Source organism: Choristoneura fumiferana, chromosome 18 (genome assembly GCF_025370935.1).
Source record: "Choristoneura fumiferana chromosome 18, NRCan_CFum_1, whole genome shotgun sequence".
Classification (NCBI taxonomy): Eukaryota; Metazoa; Arthropoda; class Insecta; order Lepidoptera; family Tortricidae; genus Choristoneura; species Choristoneura fumiferana.
The window spans coordinates 16414583-16434100 of NC_133489.1; the positions used below are offsets into that span (position 1 = coordinate 16414583).

General features: G+C 38.1%; 1 protein-coding gene across 1 annotated transcript in view; it reads right to left on the reverse strand.

Moving 5' to 3' along the window:
* Positions 1-19518, reverse strand: part of LOC141437566 (insulin-like receptor) — a 101009-nt gene that overhangs the window by 17083 nt on the left and 64408 nt on the right. Inside the window, 2 exon segments of the mRNA XM_074100997.1 lie at positions 1077-1188; positions 3881-4055. Coding sequence (XP_073957098.1) covers positions 1077-1188; positions 3881-4055 — 287 coding nt within the window.

A 19518-nucleotide genomic window follows, 5' to 3' on the forward strand; every position in this document is an offset into this window, starting at 1 on the left:
CCGTAACCAAGGGTGCCAACGGAACCCTATTACTGAGAATCCGCTGTCTGTCTGTCTCTCTGTCTGTTCGTCCATCTGTCACAGGGCTCTGTCTCTTGAGCCGTAATAGGCACTTGAAATTTTCACAGATTATGTATTACTGTGGCCGCTATAACAACAAATACTAAAAGCAGAATAATATATTTAAAATTGGTTCCCAACAACAAACGTGATTTGTTTGACATTTTTTCTCCATATTAATAACGGCAACAGGTAGTCGGTTGAAATATTCACAAAATATTTAGTTGTATAATCACTTTAAAAATAAATAGTAAAATAGATATTTAAGGGGGTTCCCATACAACAACCTTGTTTTTTTTTGCCATTAGTCTAATGTTGTATAGATATGGTACGGAACCCTTCGTGCGCGAGTCCGACTCGTACTTGGCCGGTTTTTTTGTACATCACGGGACACTTGACACCAATTGATCTACATAGTTCGAAACGAAAAGAAATTTAATACAATTAAATCAAATTTATAATAAAAAGCAAGCAGAGCCTATGTTATGGTTACTAGGCAACGGATAAACATACATACTTAGATAGATACATACTTAAATACATTCTATTTTTTTTTTTTCATTCAAATATCGGTCCCGGCCGGGGATCGAACCCGGGACCTCAAGATCCGTTTATAGTCAGGTTCTGTAACCACTGAGCTAACCGGTCGTCAAATTTTTGGAAGAAGAAGATGAATGACATACTTACATAATTATAATGATTGAAACTGTGCCATTTCTCAGTTGGATTTTGAAGATTCTCTATGCGTTTTTATTCTAGGCCAAATAGACTAAGATACAAGACTTCAACACACTCATCTCATCACGCTTAGAATACGCTTCTTATGTATATTTCAGTTAAAGTCAGCGTCTGCCACGTGAGCCAAAAAAAAATCCTTTTAGCTGTAGGTAAATTATATAAGCAATTTATTATTCATACAACTGATTAAAATTGCAATAGCTACTTTCCGCCAAACAAAACAAACCCGTCGTGACAGCGGCGAGCCGTCGTTCCCGCATAGAATACATTGTAATTACCACAAGGTTCTCATTATCAAAGACAACGAGAGCGAAGTCGTTGAAGAGCTGCATCCCGCGGATCACCGCCAGGTTCGGGAACAGGTCGCCCAGGTTACGAATCCCCTTTACTCTGGAACAAACAACATTACAAATATTAGTGACTTATGTGTCAAATGTTTGGAAGGCTTCCCACCAGGTGGACTGACGACATCGTTAGAGTTGCGGGAAACCGGTGGATGCAAGTGGCGAGTTGTCGTTCATTGTGGCGTTCTAAGGGGGAAACCTTTGTTCAGCAGTGGACGTCTTCCGGCTGATGATGTGTCAAATCATGTACAATAATACGAAAACTCAGCAAAAAGCCTGATTCGCTAATTAATGCCGTACCGCTAGGCCCGAAATTCTTAGAATCTTAATGACATTCAAACAATTTAAAAAAAAATGTTTAAAAACAAAAACTATGTTGGTTTAAAGTTAACACGTCGTTAGCAGAAATGGAGTTCGCGCGTGAACATTTCCGTGCCATAATTTATCACAATTTTCGTCGCGGCTTATCTCAAGATAAATGTCTCAGCGAACTTGTTTCGATTTATGATGTTGAATCACCGATTCAAACGACAATATACAGGTGGTATGCCGAGTTCTGACGCGGTCGTGTGTCGCTCAGCACTGTTCCTTCTGCAGGTCGACCAAGAACAGCGGTCACGCCTGAAAACATCGCAGCTGTGCGAACTATTATAATAGATGACCGTCATGTGACATACGAGCAAATTCGGGCTGTTATCAGTATCGGAATTACTGTAATTCGGTCGATATTACATAATGAGCTGTGTGTAAGAAAGCTAGTTTCCCGCTGGGTTCCCCACAATTTGTCCGAAGCAAAAGGCGGCTCGTGTAGATTGGTGCCGGAATACTCTGCAACGCTTCAACGGAGGGAAGTCAAATACCGTTTATAATATCGTCTCAGGTGACGAATCATGGATTTATTCATACGAACCTGAAAGAAAACATCAGTCAGCAGTTTGGGTCTTCGAAGACGGGGTCAAACCAACGAAAGTGGTTCGCTCCCGCAGCGTGTCAAAGAAAATGGTCGCTACGTTTGTCTCGAAAAAGGGGCATGTTGCTACAATTCCTTTACAGGAACGCAGAAAGGTTACCGCTGAGTGGTATATCACGGTTTGTTTGCCAGAAATATTAGGCGAACTCCGAAAAAATAACCCGAGACGTCGCATCATCTTACATCATGATAATGCGAGCTCCCATACGGCTCGGAAGACAAATGATTTTTTGAAGCAGGAAAACGTTGAGCTGATGAGCCATCCTCCGTACAGTCCTGACCCAAGCCCAAACGATTTCTTTACATTCCCTAGTATTAAAGATTTATTACGCGGTCAACGGTTTGAAGACCCCGAAGCAGCTGTGGAAGCGAACAAATCAGCCATTTTGTCAACATCAACTTCAGGCTGGAATTACTGTTTTAATGATTGGTTTGCACGAATGGAAAAGTGCATTAAGTTGAATGGAGAATAGGTAATTCGAAAAACAATAAAATACAATTTAGCTATAGCGTTCCTGTGCATGTGGTTTTTCTTTTTCTCGATCATTACAGTGTGCCCCTCGTATATATCTATGCTAGTCTCAAAATTGCTCACAAAATCGCTATACATATATTCAAGTTAAATCTAGCATTAAGGGTCGTAACGTAACTCATGAATGAATCGCAGCTATGCAAATACAAAGCTGCAGCGCAACATTGGGTTTTTAGGAATAAGAGTTTACTAAAACGGATTCCATCATACAATACCTAGTATTTTGGCGGTTTTTGTTCAAAGAAATTAATGACTTTATCACTTTATTGGTTACTAGCTGTTACTTGCAACTTCGCTTGGGTCACGCGGGAACTTTACGCTTTCCCGGTATAATAAGTAGCCTAAAATGCGACAAAGATTAATGAACGTAGCAAAAAACAGAACTAACGCGGCTATCTTGCGAAACTTTAGTTTTTACACTTTTGCGTGAATTTCGCAGTTTGTATCTTATGTTTGTGGTTTAATTTTTAGTTTGTATTTAGATTCAAGTACTTTATCATTTCATTAATACAATAAAGCTTCCGCTTGCAAACCTCACCCACATTCAATAAGATCTTTGTCTCACATTATGCTATGTTACTTGCTGGTACGAGGGCTGTTTGAGAAGTCCTTTTAAAAAACTATTTCTTAAACCTTTTTTGAAAAAATGGCATTAACACTAGCAGGAATAGTCTTTCACAAGAATACAGTAAAAAAAAACAGCTAAAAAAACCTGGAAATTGTCATTTTAAATTTGCGTGACTGTGATCACTTCTAAATTTTTCACAACCATGGAAACAGTCTGAATTACGTACTGCCACTATAAAATCTGATCTTGATTCCGTTCATGGCACCACTGCACCAACGTTGCAGACTATTTGTAACTGGATAAATGATTTTAAACATGGCCGCTTAAAGCACATCTGATGCTCCTCCTGTAAGAAAGTCCTCTTTCAACAAGGACAATGCTCCAGTGCACACCTCAATTATTGCAATGGGTGATATCCACGAGTTGGGCCTCGAGCTGGTGCCACATGCTCCGTATTCACCAGACCTAGGACCGTGTGATTTTTTCCTATTCTCAAACTTTAAAAGATGGCTTTTTGGCTTGAATGACTATTTTGCAGACCTCGAGAAATCATATTATCTGATCAATTAATCATCAATTTCTTAGCATTGTTTATATTACAAACAAACACAGAGATCTTTTCACTTTATAATATTATATTTGTATCGTTAGAGGTGTCCTGAACTCACCTGTAAATCATAATGTAGCCGGTGACTTCCCTGAGGTTGGGAAAGCTCATGTTCTCGAACTGTCGGTCCGTGGCCCGCTCCATCAGGAGAATGCTGAGCTGGCCCTCGATTACGCGGCAGTCGGCCAGCTTGTGCAGATTCTCCGGCGAGTTCCTGATGTCCAAGGACGGACATACTGAAACAAAGAGTAGCACGTTGTAGCCGAAAGTTTTTTAGTTTCGTACCTCGAAAGAAAAAACTGGTCCCTCTTTTATTGGATCGCTTCGTACGTGTATTTTTCTAGTCGTTTTAAATCCGCGAATTATATATATATAACTTCACAGACAAAATATCAAAGCCGCTCTTTTTAGAGCTGAATCAATCAGAGTGTACATCAATAGTACATTGATGTACACTCTGGAAAGTAAGCAATAGATAAACGAGTTAGTTCGAAAGCCGATCCGCAGGGGAGACCTTCGATAATAAGAGTTCATATATTGCACTTTTGGCCGAGACTAAACATTGTAGCATTATTGTAGTGTGAGCTGCGCCACACACACACTCCCGTTATGTATCATATAACGTAAGGTAATAGAATAAGTAATGTAATGTAAGGTTATAGAATAAACACAGTATTTACTCATCATTCGGTAGTATTACTCGTCTCCCAACGCCCCACATCACATTACATGGCGACCCTGCCAGTGCCGCTGCCTCGTGTGGCGCTGGCGGCGCGCCGCGCCGACCAGTTTTTGTTTATACGAGTGAAAAGGACCATTAAGTAAATCATAAATATAAAGGACAATGTGAATTAGTGAAATGAACTAAACTGTGGGAGGTGTGAACATAATATAATTGTGGGCTGTTAAACTTAAATATAGATTTAAATAATATACTTAATTCGTAAGAAATAGAATTACATAGTCGTATAAGTTAATATAAAAAAAAACAAACAAAAGTTCAATAAATTCGGAAACTATAAAAAGAAGAGAAAGCTTGTAATGGATGCGGCCGGGAGTTGTCGTGATGGACTGGATGCCAAGCAGCAGGTGTCGCGGACCAGGTGATGGAGCCGGAAGACGTGCAGGGCGACGGGGCTGATGAAAACGTCGAGAATTACAACGTGGCAAGTGTAAAAGCTAACTGAGGCAAGATTTCTTTGGAATGTGAGAAATTAGAAAAAGCGATTGTGGTATTTTGTTTGTTTAATTTTTAATGAGTTTTATTTTGAATTTTGATCTTTAAAAAAAGTAGGTATATACTTGATTCAAATTCAGTATTATTTAAGGTTCATAAGTAAAAGATAAGTAGATGCCGCTTGTTGACGAGATAATTCTTTTCTTTTTTTGCAGATAAATATTAAATATTAAAAAAAAACTATTTTACAACTTTAATACATTTGCGTTCTAAAAATAGACCCGTAGTAACAACACCAAGTTGGATGATTTCACTTAGATCATCCAATAAGGTAAAGCATTCCGCGTCTGTTATTACAGCTCAAATTTCACCAGGTAAGATAGGTACTGTGCGCTCTTTTAACAACATTATAATTAATAAGTTATAAAGTTTTCAAAATACATGGATGATTGAAAGTAGGAAAATAAAACGTTGTTTTTTTTGATAGACAGATTAGTTATAGTTATGGTAAAAAAATATTGTTTTGATTTTAAATTTCCATAATCCATTGATTAGTGTTAACTGGCGGTTAGGTGTGATGCCGTCTCTAATTGTTTTGTTCGAATAGACGCAGACGGCATCGAATTTAACTGTCGGTTATCGCTAATCGATGGATGGTGAAACAGCCCCTTAATCGTCCTTTTTATTTTGCTGCAGCTGGATAAGAAGGTTGATTTCAAAATAATTTGTTATTGCTGCTGGACTGGTCATGCAGCTGCCATGCCAAATTATTGAAACTTTTTTTTAGGGTTCCGTACCTCAAAAGGATAAAACGGAAAGGATCACTTTTTCTCGGGAGCGCGTGGAGGTATCAAGCTGAAATTTATATCAAATACGTCACATACTGAGGTCTACTGTCCCTTGGAGCTGTAAACCAATCAAACTTCTAAGCCAACGCAATCAAAAGATGCAGCCGTTTATGCTGCAAATTTCCGCAAATTTTCGAAACTCATAAGGGAATTAAAACCTACAGGGTATTTCCCGTGAACTCAGAATCTTGAAATTTGGTATGAAGGTAGCTATTATAACACAACCAAGTAAAAAAGCCTGAAAATCTTGATTTTTTATGTCTGTCTGTAAATATCAATGACCAATAAAATCTAACCCCACACTGCGTACATTTTGCTTAAGAGTAGGGCTCTGCATACACTGGATGTAATAAATCACTCGGAAAAAGCGAGAAATATCTTCAAGACACGATTCCCGTTTACTTACATACCTATAAATGTGTACGGAACCCTCAGTGCGCGAGTCCGACTCGCAATTGTCCGGTTTTTTTTATTGCAGTTACATTGTTATTTTGTAATTAGGTCCAAGATTAATAGAATAGATACTTAGTTTTGCAAAATATAGAAATAATAAAGGCTCAGGGTTTGTGTTAAATGTATGTACTCGTATGTATGTAGTTATGCAAGGAAAAGTTTTTTTGTGAAAGTAGGCATTGGTATTAAATTATTAGTTGGAAGTGTGCTGTAAGCAAATGTGTTTGGGAAAGCGGAAGCAAATAAGATTTTCAACCAGCAATTAGGATGGCCACCTAAAAGTTGTATTGTATTGTAAAACTCTTTATTGTACATAAAAACACATGAAAACACAAGTTATTGGAATTCTTACTGGCTGAAGTTTTCAAATTGAATAAGTATATTGTAAGAGATTTTGAATGGTTTTTAATGGTAGGTATAATAGCAAGGTACACCAGGATACAAGGCAGGTAGGAAATCCTTGTCCTCTGATCATGATTCGATCGAGCATCAATCGTGAAGAGACTTGGGCACAAGGTATGATTATTGAAGTAAGAAAGTGTAAAAAGAACTACCTGAATGTATAATGAATAAATGGATATTATGAATGTGCGCGCACGATAAATGAATGAAATAATCCTTGTATTCTGAACAAAATTAATAATGGTGAATAAAGGTCGGCCGACTATGTAATCATTTTATTAAATAATGTGCTGCTGTGTACCTTGCAGGCAATGTCACAATTTGCATTGCATACAGTGACGCCAAAGTAGCACACTGAAATAAGATATGAAAGTAAGAAAAATAAGGGTTTAATAAATATATAGGTATATTTAAGAGAGAGAAAGTCAAAGAAATGATGTAGGAAGAAAAGTATGAAGCTGAAATGTAAAGTAAGGTTCCAAGACGATGTTTAAAAAATATAATTAAAGTGAAAGACGAAAATAAGTTGTTAGAGAGCACAGTACCTACACATAACTGAAACAGTAGATTCATTCTGTAAAAATATCTTTTGTAAAATTTTAAAAAGTGAATATATTATTAAAAAAAGTAAGTATTCAAGATTTAGATTAAATATAATGTATTTTTTTTCTTACATATAGGTATTTGAAAAAATATGAACTATTGTTTTTTTTCTATAAACTATAGGCGTTTCCATAAGAGTTTCTGTATTTTCAAAGTAATATTAGTTATAACATTCCAATATTTCAAAGCGTGTAAATTTATGTAAGTATTTATTTTAAGGCTAGCTGTTAATCATGCCAATTATAAGGGGCTGTTTCACCATCCATTGATTAGTGTTAACTGACGGTTAAATGTGATGCCGTCTCCGTCTATTCGAACAAAACAAATAGAGACGGCATCACATTTAACCGTCAGTTAACACTAATCAATGGATGGTGAAACAGCCCCTTAGTCTTGTTAATAATAGTTGATTTTAATATAACATCTTGTCTATTTCTTTTTTTGAATTAATCAATATGTGGGTGGCGCTATCTGGGGAAAGGGACCTTGTTGTCGGTTCTAGTTTCCGAGATAATCGCGTTTAAAGTAAAATGTCGATAAAAAACATTTTTTATTGGGTCTAAATTCTAATTTGACAGAGACACAAGTTTTTAAATCGATTTTTACGAGTTAAAACATCCCTTAAAGTTTAGTAAGAAAGGGACCTTATTATCGGTGCCGCTCTTGAATGATTTCTGTGCGCTCGGTATCGGTTTGGAAGACGTCGTCGACGTCGGTACTTTGTGGGCGCGTCATCATCATCATCATCATCCCAGCCTATATGCGTCCCACTGCTGGGCACAGGCCTCTCAGAATGAGAGGGCTTGGGCAGTAGTTCCCACGCGGGCTCAGTGCGGTGCTTGTCGGCGCGTTAAAAACGTCAATCAGAATTATCAAAAAAAGCCTTTAATTAGAGTAAGGTAAATCATCAATAACTGGCCACCATTAGGCGCTTGCCAGTTAGGGCTTTATCACACTATCGATTTGCGGGCGAGTTGAAAGCGAGGCGAGCGCGTAACGATTTCACCGCGAGCACGCAACGATATCACCGCGAGCGCGCAACGATGTCGCTGCGAGCGCGCAGCGAGTTCGCTGCATTAGCGCCGAAGACGCCCTATTATATATTATTAAGTCTACAATATGGCGTTACTGCGAGGAGATAAAAAAACATTTATCACAAAACAAACAATAACAATAGAAAAACTGCGTTGCTCCCGCCGATTTTTGTTTTATCTTTTGTTACATAATTATTTTTTTAAACGAGTCCGTTGCTTAGTGGCCAGTACACAAAACCACATACCTATGTATTTAAAAAATAAAACTGGTCAAGGCAGTAAGTGTTTAGATCATTTTTATCAATACACCTGCTCATCTGACGATCGGATAGCCAAGTGGTTAGAGAAACGAAGTACACGAAGCTTGAGGTCCTGGGTTCAATCCCCGGCCGGGGCAGATATTCGGGGCCTCTGCAATGGCAAGGCAAGAGTTCTAAGTGGGCAGAAGTCGGGTGTCTACAAACTAACATGCGACACTTGTAATAAGGTATATGTAGAGCAGATTGGGACGTAATTTTGCGACTAGGTATAAGGAGCATGTTTCTTCTTTTAGTCATAGACGCTCCGAAAAATCCAATTTTGCAAAACACTTACTAGAACATAACCATGATTTACCAGATTCACATACATACGACATATTACATGTTTGTGAAAAAGGATTACGTCTGAGTGTTCTAGAACAGATGGAAATAATTAGGTGCAACAATAGGGGTGTTATTTTATCAATGAACAATTAAATGTTGCGTCATCGCCATTATTGAGGGTATTTTCTAGTAATACAGGCAATTAAAGTGAAAGGGAAGGCATAAATACGGCCAGGCGTTCTGAGTGAGCTCATTCTTTCTTCGACCAAGCGTCGTAGGGTAGGGTCAACAACCGCTGATGATACTTCGGAGAGAAGCGAAACACGTGCCCGGGATTTTGTTTATGGTTTGGTGGTGGTGGTTCTCTTGGTGGTGGGTTCAGTTACATTTGCGTTGGTTAATTTCGTTTTTTATGTGGAGGGAGGGCGGGTTAAATTGCATGAAAAAACATTTTTTCCAACTCAAACGTAGCTGTATGCACGACTTGGCCTCACTACTTGGCGGAGGAGCAAGACAGATATCGATGGGTCCTACGTACAAGGGCTTAAGTGTAAAATCCTTACTTTACAGGACGGGCTTTCACAGTCAAAAACTGTCGTAACTCAAGAGATGGTGTATCCGAGACTTCTAAATTTTGGCACACTAGCTAATAAGTACTACTGTCCTTCAACAGCAACGAATAAATTTTAACAAAATATTTTTTCATTAAAAGTTATTGTACATACGCCCATATACGTAAATTTCCGGGAAATAGACTTGTGTTCAAAAAGACAGTAAAAAGATCTATGTGGTACTTTGGTTCATATACGCGTTCAACTTTAAAATCTTTGGTAAAAAATACGTTACCCAAGATACTTGGAGAAATTTTAAAAAGTAATACAATCACATTATGATGTAGCATCGGGGTAGCGGCGTTCCGCTTGACGAACACGAACAAGGACCTAAATGGCAGTTATGCCCACAGATTAAAAAAAAATCGCCCCGGTATTTACCGCGTAAAAGTATCAAACGGACGTTTAGCTCTTTTACGTTAAAATTGCATCTAGTTCGGCCATTTTACCGCAATGATAACTCGAAAAATAATTAAATAACAGTGTTTTAATCCACTATCTAAATATATATAGTTTATAGATACCTATAACGCACAAAATTCAAAATTGAAAAAAAAAACACTTTGGCCCTTATACATAGGACCCATCGATATTCCATTTATTTTAACATGGACCTCCGCAAAGTAACAGCTGAATCTATACAGTATTGTAATAAGAACCACGGCGCGCGTCATCGTGAATGACTCTACCTATACTTATTCTGTGCTGTAGCTCTAAATAGTGAACTCAGCAAGTCGCTGCAAAGAAGAACTTTTAGTCAACAATTGATCTATTTGTACGAATACCGAACACAAAGTTCTGAGCACAAACAACAATATTCGCATAAAGATGCAGCATCCAAAGCGCAATTGAAGATAAATAGCTATTAGAAGGGGAATGCACTTGATTGTTGCCAGTCTAGGTAGTTAGAAATTATGATCAACTAACTGCATAGATTTACGAGTAAGTATCTAATTTGTAATATGCACAAAAAAGCAAGTAATAACAGAGTTTAGCTTTTTTGCAAGTCTTAACTTGGTGTAAACGTTGGTTTACATTCTTCAATGGACAGCTATATTTAATTATGGTTTTTTTTCTCGGACTTTACACCTTTTAAGCAAATTAATAAACTATAGCGAGACCCCGGGATTAACTAAATGAAATATTTAAACTAGAAAACATGGTAGCGCTGCATCCTATCAGATAATTTGTTACAGTTATACCCATTGCAAGTTAATTGTAAACTATTAACAACAATCACACTTGATAACAACGCAGCATCTCTCTATTGTTCAGGTTACTCGTATAATTAATCCTGTTCAAATAATATTCTAAGATCCAATCCAATTGTTGTTTAATAACTTAATACTCTATGACACGACCTAGAACATTCCCACCATGAGTAGCAAAGTTCAGTTGTCGCGCTATCTCACTCGTCACCACATTCCTCAATTAGGAGTGATTAATTTGTTATTGTTTTTGCGAACGAGGTTGTTATTTGTTACTAATGGCCTCCCACCGCTCAGGGTAATGAACGCTGCAGGCGAGGACCACATAGGGCCACGTCTCTTATTGTATTTAACTAATTTAATTAGGTCTGCGGGTGTATCGCAATCGTAAGAAGTTGTCAGTTGCCCACGCGAAATTGGGATGACTAACTAAACGGCAAAGTTCGAAAGCGCAAGCCTTAACAAGGTATTTTTAGAAGTCTACTTTGAGGCAATTGACAAAACGAGTGGGTTCATCAACAACCTTCCATATTTTTCTTGATAATATGTACTTATGAAAAAATTGCTTTTCCGCTTCTAAAGCGTACCTAGATTTTTTTTTTCAAACACGACTGTATGTGGGCGGGCGCTTGAGACTACGCCTACTTTGCTATGGGATGCTACTTAATAGAACACATGTGTAGCTCACGCGTCGATAATTAAAAGCAATGCGTGTTTGTTTTGACCGTGCTGGAGCGAGTTAGTAATTTACTATTACCTTGTTTGTTTCATTACGTTCAGTCATGTCATGTCACGATCGCTTAACTGCTGTATGTGATATTGGCATAAGATCGACATTAAGTGCTGTTTCGCCAACGCAGTCGCCGTCTTCATTGAAGTTGCTCAACCATTATACACCGTGTTGTTTTTGTAAGTGTGTTAATAAGATAATCAAGAATGAAGATAAATCATTATGCGCAGTAAAACCTTCAGGGATAAGTCCGCCTTTGTACTTAGCACTTTAGTCTTTAAGTATAAACAAATATAGTAATGATACTTTTACCTGCCTGGGTTTTTTAGTCAATAAATTAATTGTTTTTAACTCACAGCTAATTTAGCGAAATAAGGTGAAAGTGAATTTATTTAATTATTTTATTTCTTTCTCATTTGCCACGCAAATGTCAATTTTCAAGCTTGTGAATTTACACTTTGACCTTTAACAAAGACAATTAAGTTAAAAAAAATGGACAAAAGTTTTGCCATCCCATACTTGCATGATAGCACATTCTCATAATCCTACCTTAATCATATTTATATATCTTGAAGACCAACCCCCTAAACCATGTAAAACGTGTAATAAAGGCGTGAAAGCGTGTGAGGCATGAGAATGACTAGGGTCACGTTACCCATATCAGCGTTATTAGGCGTTGTTATGAGTTATAAATATCCGTTACGGGGCCGAAGACATGAAACGGGATGCAAGGTCATATAACTGCGTAGTTCCGGGTCCTGATGACATCGGGCTACGCAGTACGACGCACGGCGCATGCGCGGGAGACCCCGCCGCCGCCCAACAAAATAGTGGCGTTTACAACGTAAACAAACAAATGACAGCCAAAGCTGACGCCCTCTTGCATTGAATGAGACTCGGCATACATAATAGTTAGTTAGCTAACACAACTTTTTTTTATAAGTGAATAGATTGACAATGGTCAATTAAGTAGTCTCAAATGATAGCTGTTTTATTAGCGTTATTATGCAATTTTATATGAAAATCTCAGAACGCAAAACTCATGTTGTATATAGGTACCTGGGCCAATCAACTATTTTACCGACACTTTGGGCATCTCCTGCGTTACCAAAATTGTCTCTGGCGTTACCAAAAAATCGTACTTCAAACAAGATTTTTCACGGTTTAATAGGTTGAACTTGCGTAGGATGGCATGTATCATGTACACCATCTATTAAATGACTGAAAAAACATGTTTACTTACAAAAATCTGCAATTGTTTGAAAAATGTCGCGGACAGATTAGTGTCGGTAAAAAAGTTGATTGACCCACCTACCAGTAAAATTAGAAATAATACCCAGTTGATTGAACGGAAGATAAATAATCAACGTAAATAGTAAGTTATTAACGACGAGATAGGTAGTAAACAAGAGTAAATAGTAAAAGCGGGATTATCATACGCAATCTCGACGCTACCTACAGCGATATTCTCCGGCGTAAAGTGGGATCCGGAGATAGCGTTACACGATGCACATAAGTGCATCTCCTTCTCGCTAGCCGTAGTAATTCTATAGTGAGGTCGAGAGATAAACAGTGTGAGAGTGGAGGGGAGGGGGGCTCCAAGTAAGTGCAGGGGGGCGGGGGAGTCCACTCGGTGCATTGCCTACGCTACGATGCAATGCAAATGAACTCTGCCGCATAGCCGCACCCCGCACCGCGCCCCGCAAACCTTCAGCCCACTGGTTATTTATAGACTTTGGAATGTTATTGTACTCCTGTATTGACTAGTGATGTCGATTAATGAAAGTACATCGCTCATGTCGTAGAAACCAACAATAAAATAAAATGAGCCTTGTGAGTACGAGCATTAAATAATGAAATACTAACACATCAATAAAATGTATTCTCATTAGTCACATCTCACATCACAATTTAGGTTACGTAAACCAGTACTTACGCTAAGTTACGCGTCATTCTAACAGTATTGAATCCCATTCTGTTCAATACCATTTCAAGTGCATGTCGTTCATTCATATAAAATAAACTGCATCAGAATTGCGTCATCTGGGAGTTACATATGTATACGATGATAAAGTCAAGTTTATTGCAGAACTCTTGGTATTTTATAAATGAAATCAGATTTTTTTACAACCAATAAAATAGCGTTGTAGTAATGTATACTTGTACACGAGTTTTCTTACAGTTTTTTGTAGTGTTGTTAGTCCGTTTAGTAGGTAGTTCATCATTCTTTATTCTATCCTTACTATCATTTTACTCACAATGTAGTGAGTAAAATAAGTGTGTGTATCTACACCGAGAAAAAAATCCCAGGTAAGCTATTAAACCGCTAAACTGAATGAGATGAAAATTAGTAAGGAGATAGTTTGACACCTTAGGATAGACATATAGTATAGTTTTTATTTCGGAAAATTGCATGGTCCCTCAGTATAGAGTTATACACGAGTTTTTAGTGCACGGAGTCTTGGGCAACAACAAGTTTTGAATGCCTAGTTAAGTAATTATAAGAAGAAGGAAGGGGATAACTTAAACTGCTAACCACCTTCTAATGTCGACATCGACAAAGGCTCATTCAAAAACTAAAGCACTCTACATTTACTAACAAAATGCTTACTACACGCCGCTATACTACAACCTCCAGGCCCTCCCCCCCCTCTCTGGCCCCCCTACCACGACACCACAGCAGAGAAAACCGCGTCGCTTTACCGAACAATCCTATGCACTTCAATGTGCTTTTAAAGCTGTCGTCTGGACAAACTGAAACTTCGCTTTAATATCGCCACAAGAGTAGAGAATCGTGTCTTGAGTTACGATTACGAATCATGCAGAGAATAAAACTAATTGCTTAGATAAGGCGATCTTTGTTTAAATGTTAGGTATGTATGTTAAAGTAACCCACTTGAGACCCTGAAAATTTGTAGCATTCATGACCATGAGAGAACGAATGGGCCTGCACATTTGTCAATTGCATCGCCGCGCCGGGCGTCTCTCGCAGTACACGGCTGGATGCCGCGCCGCTTTTACGTTTACGATAATTTCGTAAAATGAGTGTGATTGAGGTCAGGCCCGGCGGGCGCCGGCGGGTAAACGTAAACAGGTTGCGTCACACACCACACACCACGGCGCCCGCGTAAACTGCAACGATGCACATCGTGCCGGTGCATTCTCCCCGCAGGACGCTCTACAATTACGCGGGAACGCCGGTTTTTATTGCATCCCCAACACGATTTTACGACTCAGATTGCTTAATCACTATTTTTCTCAGAAAAATATGACGTTAGTTATTGACTGAGAGGTGGAACTATTATGCAAACGGTTAGATTTATTTTTATGGGTTGTAGAGTGGTCAGCTGATGTGAATAAATTTGGTCTGCCTGCTCTCAGTGGTTGTATTTCTGAGCTATGATTATGATGCTCGCAAGATGCTTAATTGTAAAGAAAATTCATGGTAATTGTGCATTATTTATCTGGTTCGTGACGATTAATTTGAAATGCAGTGATATCTAGCTCACGCACGATCGATCCAGATAAGCCACGCCGCCATCTCAGTGCCTTAAGATATTCTAGTATATAAGCTAGCATGTACATAATGTATGGAGTTCAGTTCTGTTCAGTGGTAGTTCGAGAGATCAGTAAACGAGTCCAAGTAACCCGCACAAGATCTATTCACTCTCCCCACTGTGAAAGTTTGTGAGTGAGTATGTTTGTTACTTCTTCACGCTGAAACGGCTGGACGGATCTGGATGAAACTTGGCAAAAAGTTAGTTTATAACCTGGATTAAACATAGGATACTTTTTATCTCGATATTCCCACGGGATAGGGAAACAATCTCTAAATTACAACCGCTGGGTTTAGTCATGAAATTTGGGATGGGTGTTTTAATTTAACGTCAGTGAAAATCACGATGTAATTTTAGGGAATTCCCACAAGAATTTAATAAAATTCCGGAATTTCAATTCAATTGCTGTATCTAATGATTTACGCGAAGCTGCGCGTAAACGCTAGTTGCCCATAAGGAAGGCTACATATTCCATGAGGACCGTGAGGTGACCACAACCGCAAGGCTTAACTTCATTCAATTACTTGTCTCTGATCGAAAATATTGTGTATGAAAATATGTGAGGGGCTAAAAGTAGAAACATCCAATACAAGACAAATTAACAACTACGCATATGTTTTAAACTGCTGTTTGTATAGCGGTAAATTCATCATTTGATTATACATGTATACTTAGTCATAAGAAAGTTTGAAAAAAAAATCACATTGTTAGAATAGAATTGACAGTATTGAAGCATGGGTTCGTAGGAAAAAGGGGAGCGCAGCACGCTCAGCGTTGGCGGCGCCGGCGCAGTCGCAGCTCTATTTCCGACGTGGCGCGTGACTCAGTGCACTTTCACTGCATCTAGAACCGCTTGTCTAGTAATTGTGAACGTTACGTTCCTGCGACATCAATGACGTTCGCTGCCTAATGGATGTCATGTTCTAAAGATAGTTTATAGATAGAAACTCTATAATAGTAAGAATATGTAAATATTGTTGCTAATTTTGAGTAAGCGATGCTAAGAATGTCCAATACTGGCGATATTGTATAGTATCATGTAAACATTTAGAAATAAGTGAAATACCTATATAAAGAAGTAGAAATAATTCCATTGTCAAATAATGAGATACATAATTATCATGTACCAGGCTAAATTATCCCTTTGCAAAATCTCCGTCAGATGGCACATAATGTATAACATATTTTCAAGGTGTCAAATAGGCATGCACCATTTTTCTTTTTCTTTATTTGGCTGCAGCTGAAAATCAGGCTAGCTATAAGTTTACTTTACTTAAACGTTAAGTTATGATGTATGCTACCTAAAAGTTAATGTATATTGCCAAATAACCTTTTTTTTTCTTTCTTTCAATATGACTTGTCACTGTGCTACTAATAAATTACTTAAGTACATCAATAAAAAAAAAGGTTATTTAATAAAATAAAGTGTATTTAGAGTGCTTTAACTTACAACGTCTGTATGATTGTTTCGTTCAGGTACTATTGTTATTGACAATTGAAAATGCAAGTACTTACTGTTAATTAAAGTAAAGTCAGAAATAAAACATGTATTAAAAAAAAATATTAAAACTTCACTGTTGAGGAATTATTAATGGTCTGAAAGTCTATTAAAAAATATTCCGCATTTAAATATAATTTCATACCTACTTATTTTACAGCTGTGATAACATTAACAATGCATGAGATTGCAACAATCAGCGGGAGCATGCATCAACAGATCAATGTTGCGCTAAGTTGAACATTCGGACCGGATAAGTAGGTATCACATCTTCATCTCGGTGTTCCATTCTTTTGCAGACAGAAATTTCATAGAATTTCGTTTTTCAGAAAATGTTTCATATAATATTTGCTCCTTGTATTTTGACTTCGAATCTTATTGTTTCAACGAATATTTACTTGAATTAAACATATTTAACAGAAAAACCATTCAATGAATCTTATAATCTCACTTTATTATTTATCAAAATTATTAAATTGTAGTTTTTTTTTTAACAAATATTGTTTGTTCGATTAAATATATTAGAATAGGTTAGAAAGCGCTATCAGAAAAGTTGGTTAGGTTAGGTTAGAACAGTGACCTCGTCAGAAACGACTCGCTACCATAAAAGTAGGTTAGGTTAGGTTAGAATTGCGACCACATCAGAAAACGAATTGCATGTTTTTCTTGGCAATAAGTTTTATAATAACTGAATAATATAAGAATAATGAATATTTGATTTGTTATTCTTAGATATGAATATCTAAACAAAAATTTATATTTGTAACAAAAATCATAATTTAAATTTCTTTAAAGTAAGTGTTCTGCGTATTGATTATTCTATGAAACGATAATATGATAAAAAAAAAATCTGTTAAACGAAATTCTATTAAAATGTTGTCTGTAAAACAACGTAGGTACAACCCTCAATCTCACATCCGAAACGTTGCTCAATAGCAAGATGCATTTTAATAGAGTTGCATTCTGGTACAAATTTCCCACGAGTTATTTGATTCTGGCCGATTAATTCGCGGATTCTCGTGAGTATGCTATGAATTGCATCTCGTTAGGTATCAAACGATATACACATCCATTAACATAGACATGTTAATGGAATGGGGAACAAGAAATAACTAGAGCAATAGTTTTTTTTCTCAAATGCGATTAGCCTGACGCCTGCCGACGACCTCAGCTACTTTTTCGCAACGCTAATGGGATATCACCACAAGGGCTCGACTCCCAATACTCCCATGGCTTTGCAACACGGTTTGAGAACCCCTGGAATACATTTTGTAACTTCATAATCCTATTTTGAACATGAAACTACCGTGAGACTCACTCATATTAAATATAATGACCCGGATAACTCACGTCTTAAATCGAGTTTAGCTCGACATGTTTCGGGCTAATCCGTAGCCCTTCGTCTTCGAAGCAACGCGACTCAGCGGCTGCTGCAACACACGCACTAAACATGTCGAGCTAAACTCGATTTAAGACGTGAGTTATCCGGGTCATTATATTCATAATCCTATTCTCTGAAATCTCGGTGGGAATTTAATTGGTCATATCATATGGGAACCTCAACACCAATTCGCTGCTTCAAATAACACTTAAAAATAGAATAAGGGATAGATTCGTATTCCGTGATAAAACCGGGTCGCGTAACCGCCTTGAAGGCCGATGCGTCGCGCTATGCTGATTTATGTTTCCGGGGTCTGAATGAAGGAAGATACTCGTTTCAATGGCCGCCTCACATGGTGCGAGTGCGCTGCGGCCGCGCCGCCGTACCGCGCCCGCTTGTTATTGTCGCTGTCACTGTTCATTCACATCGTTACACCAATGCAAATTGAGACCGTTATCTTTACCTTAAAACCATGAGCGGATGTTCAACTCGTTTAGAATACGCAATTGGCCAATTATAAGGACGGGTCTGGGTGGAATTAACATATTCTCAAAATAATGCATACAATTTACGGGTGAGGTGTCGAGTGAACAGAGTTGAGCGACCAGTTTTATTAAGGTTTTTAACGTTTTAAAATCAACAGACTTGCTTAACTTCGCGCTTTAATACCTACCATCCATCACGGTTGTATACGAGTAAATACTTGCCTGAGTGTAAATTATTAGGTCGTTCGTTTTTCTCTCTAGTAGGTAAGTCAAATGTAAAACAGTGGGTAAATACAGTAAACGAAAGACGTGGCAGCGAAGATGAAGAGGATGGGTCGACCGGCGCACGCGGCGGTCGCGGTCGGCGCAGGGCATGGCAGGGCTCACGTGCGTGCGTCATGTTTACGAACAGTCGGTTATGTTGTGTCCATTTTGATAATTGACTGTCGATAAAACGGTCGTAAACAGTATTTATGGGCCGTGCGGCGCTTCTGTCGCCACCGTTCCCCGCTCTGATGGGATTGCAATCTGATTTTGGCTTAATGGAAACAGACGATGTAAATAAATATTTCTCCTTTCACCAGCTAACCGGACAAACAAACCGGTATTAAGTTACAAGATACATAAATCCCTTTCCTTAGGAGTGGCTGCCAGTTATGTTTACATTGAGCTAAAATAATTATTTGTCCGAGAGACCATTAGAACAATCTGAAGACATTGGACTTTTGTGTGGTGTGATAAAATACGAGTGTCGTGTCGTCGTTGTACTTGGTACCATATTTACCGACTTAATAAAACCATTTTAGCTTAAATTTGTTCTTCGTTAGCATAAAGATATTGTCCCTGATGTGTACTTAAAGCAAAGTAGATAAATACAGAAGGAATAACAACGATAACAAACTCAGATCCGGGGACGATGAACGATGACTTGCCCACTTCCGTAGCCGAGCTACGTTGAACATTCACACGGAAAGGGTTATCGTCTTGGGTCGTTCCATTCGATTTTTGTCAATTTCTTAATAAGTCATTCTGCTTTCGTCATCCATTCTTCATTTGTCACTTTCGCTGGTAGTCTTTGTCATCTCTGGTCATATTTGTTGTTTGTCTTGTTCTTATTTAGGTTCATTC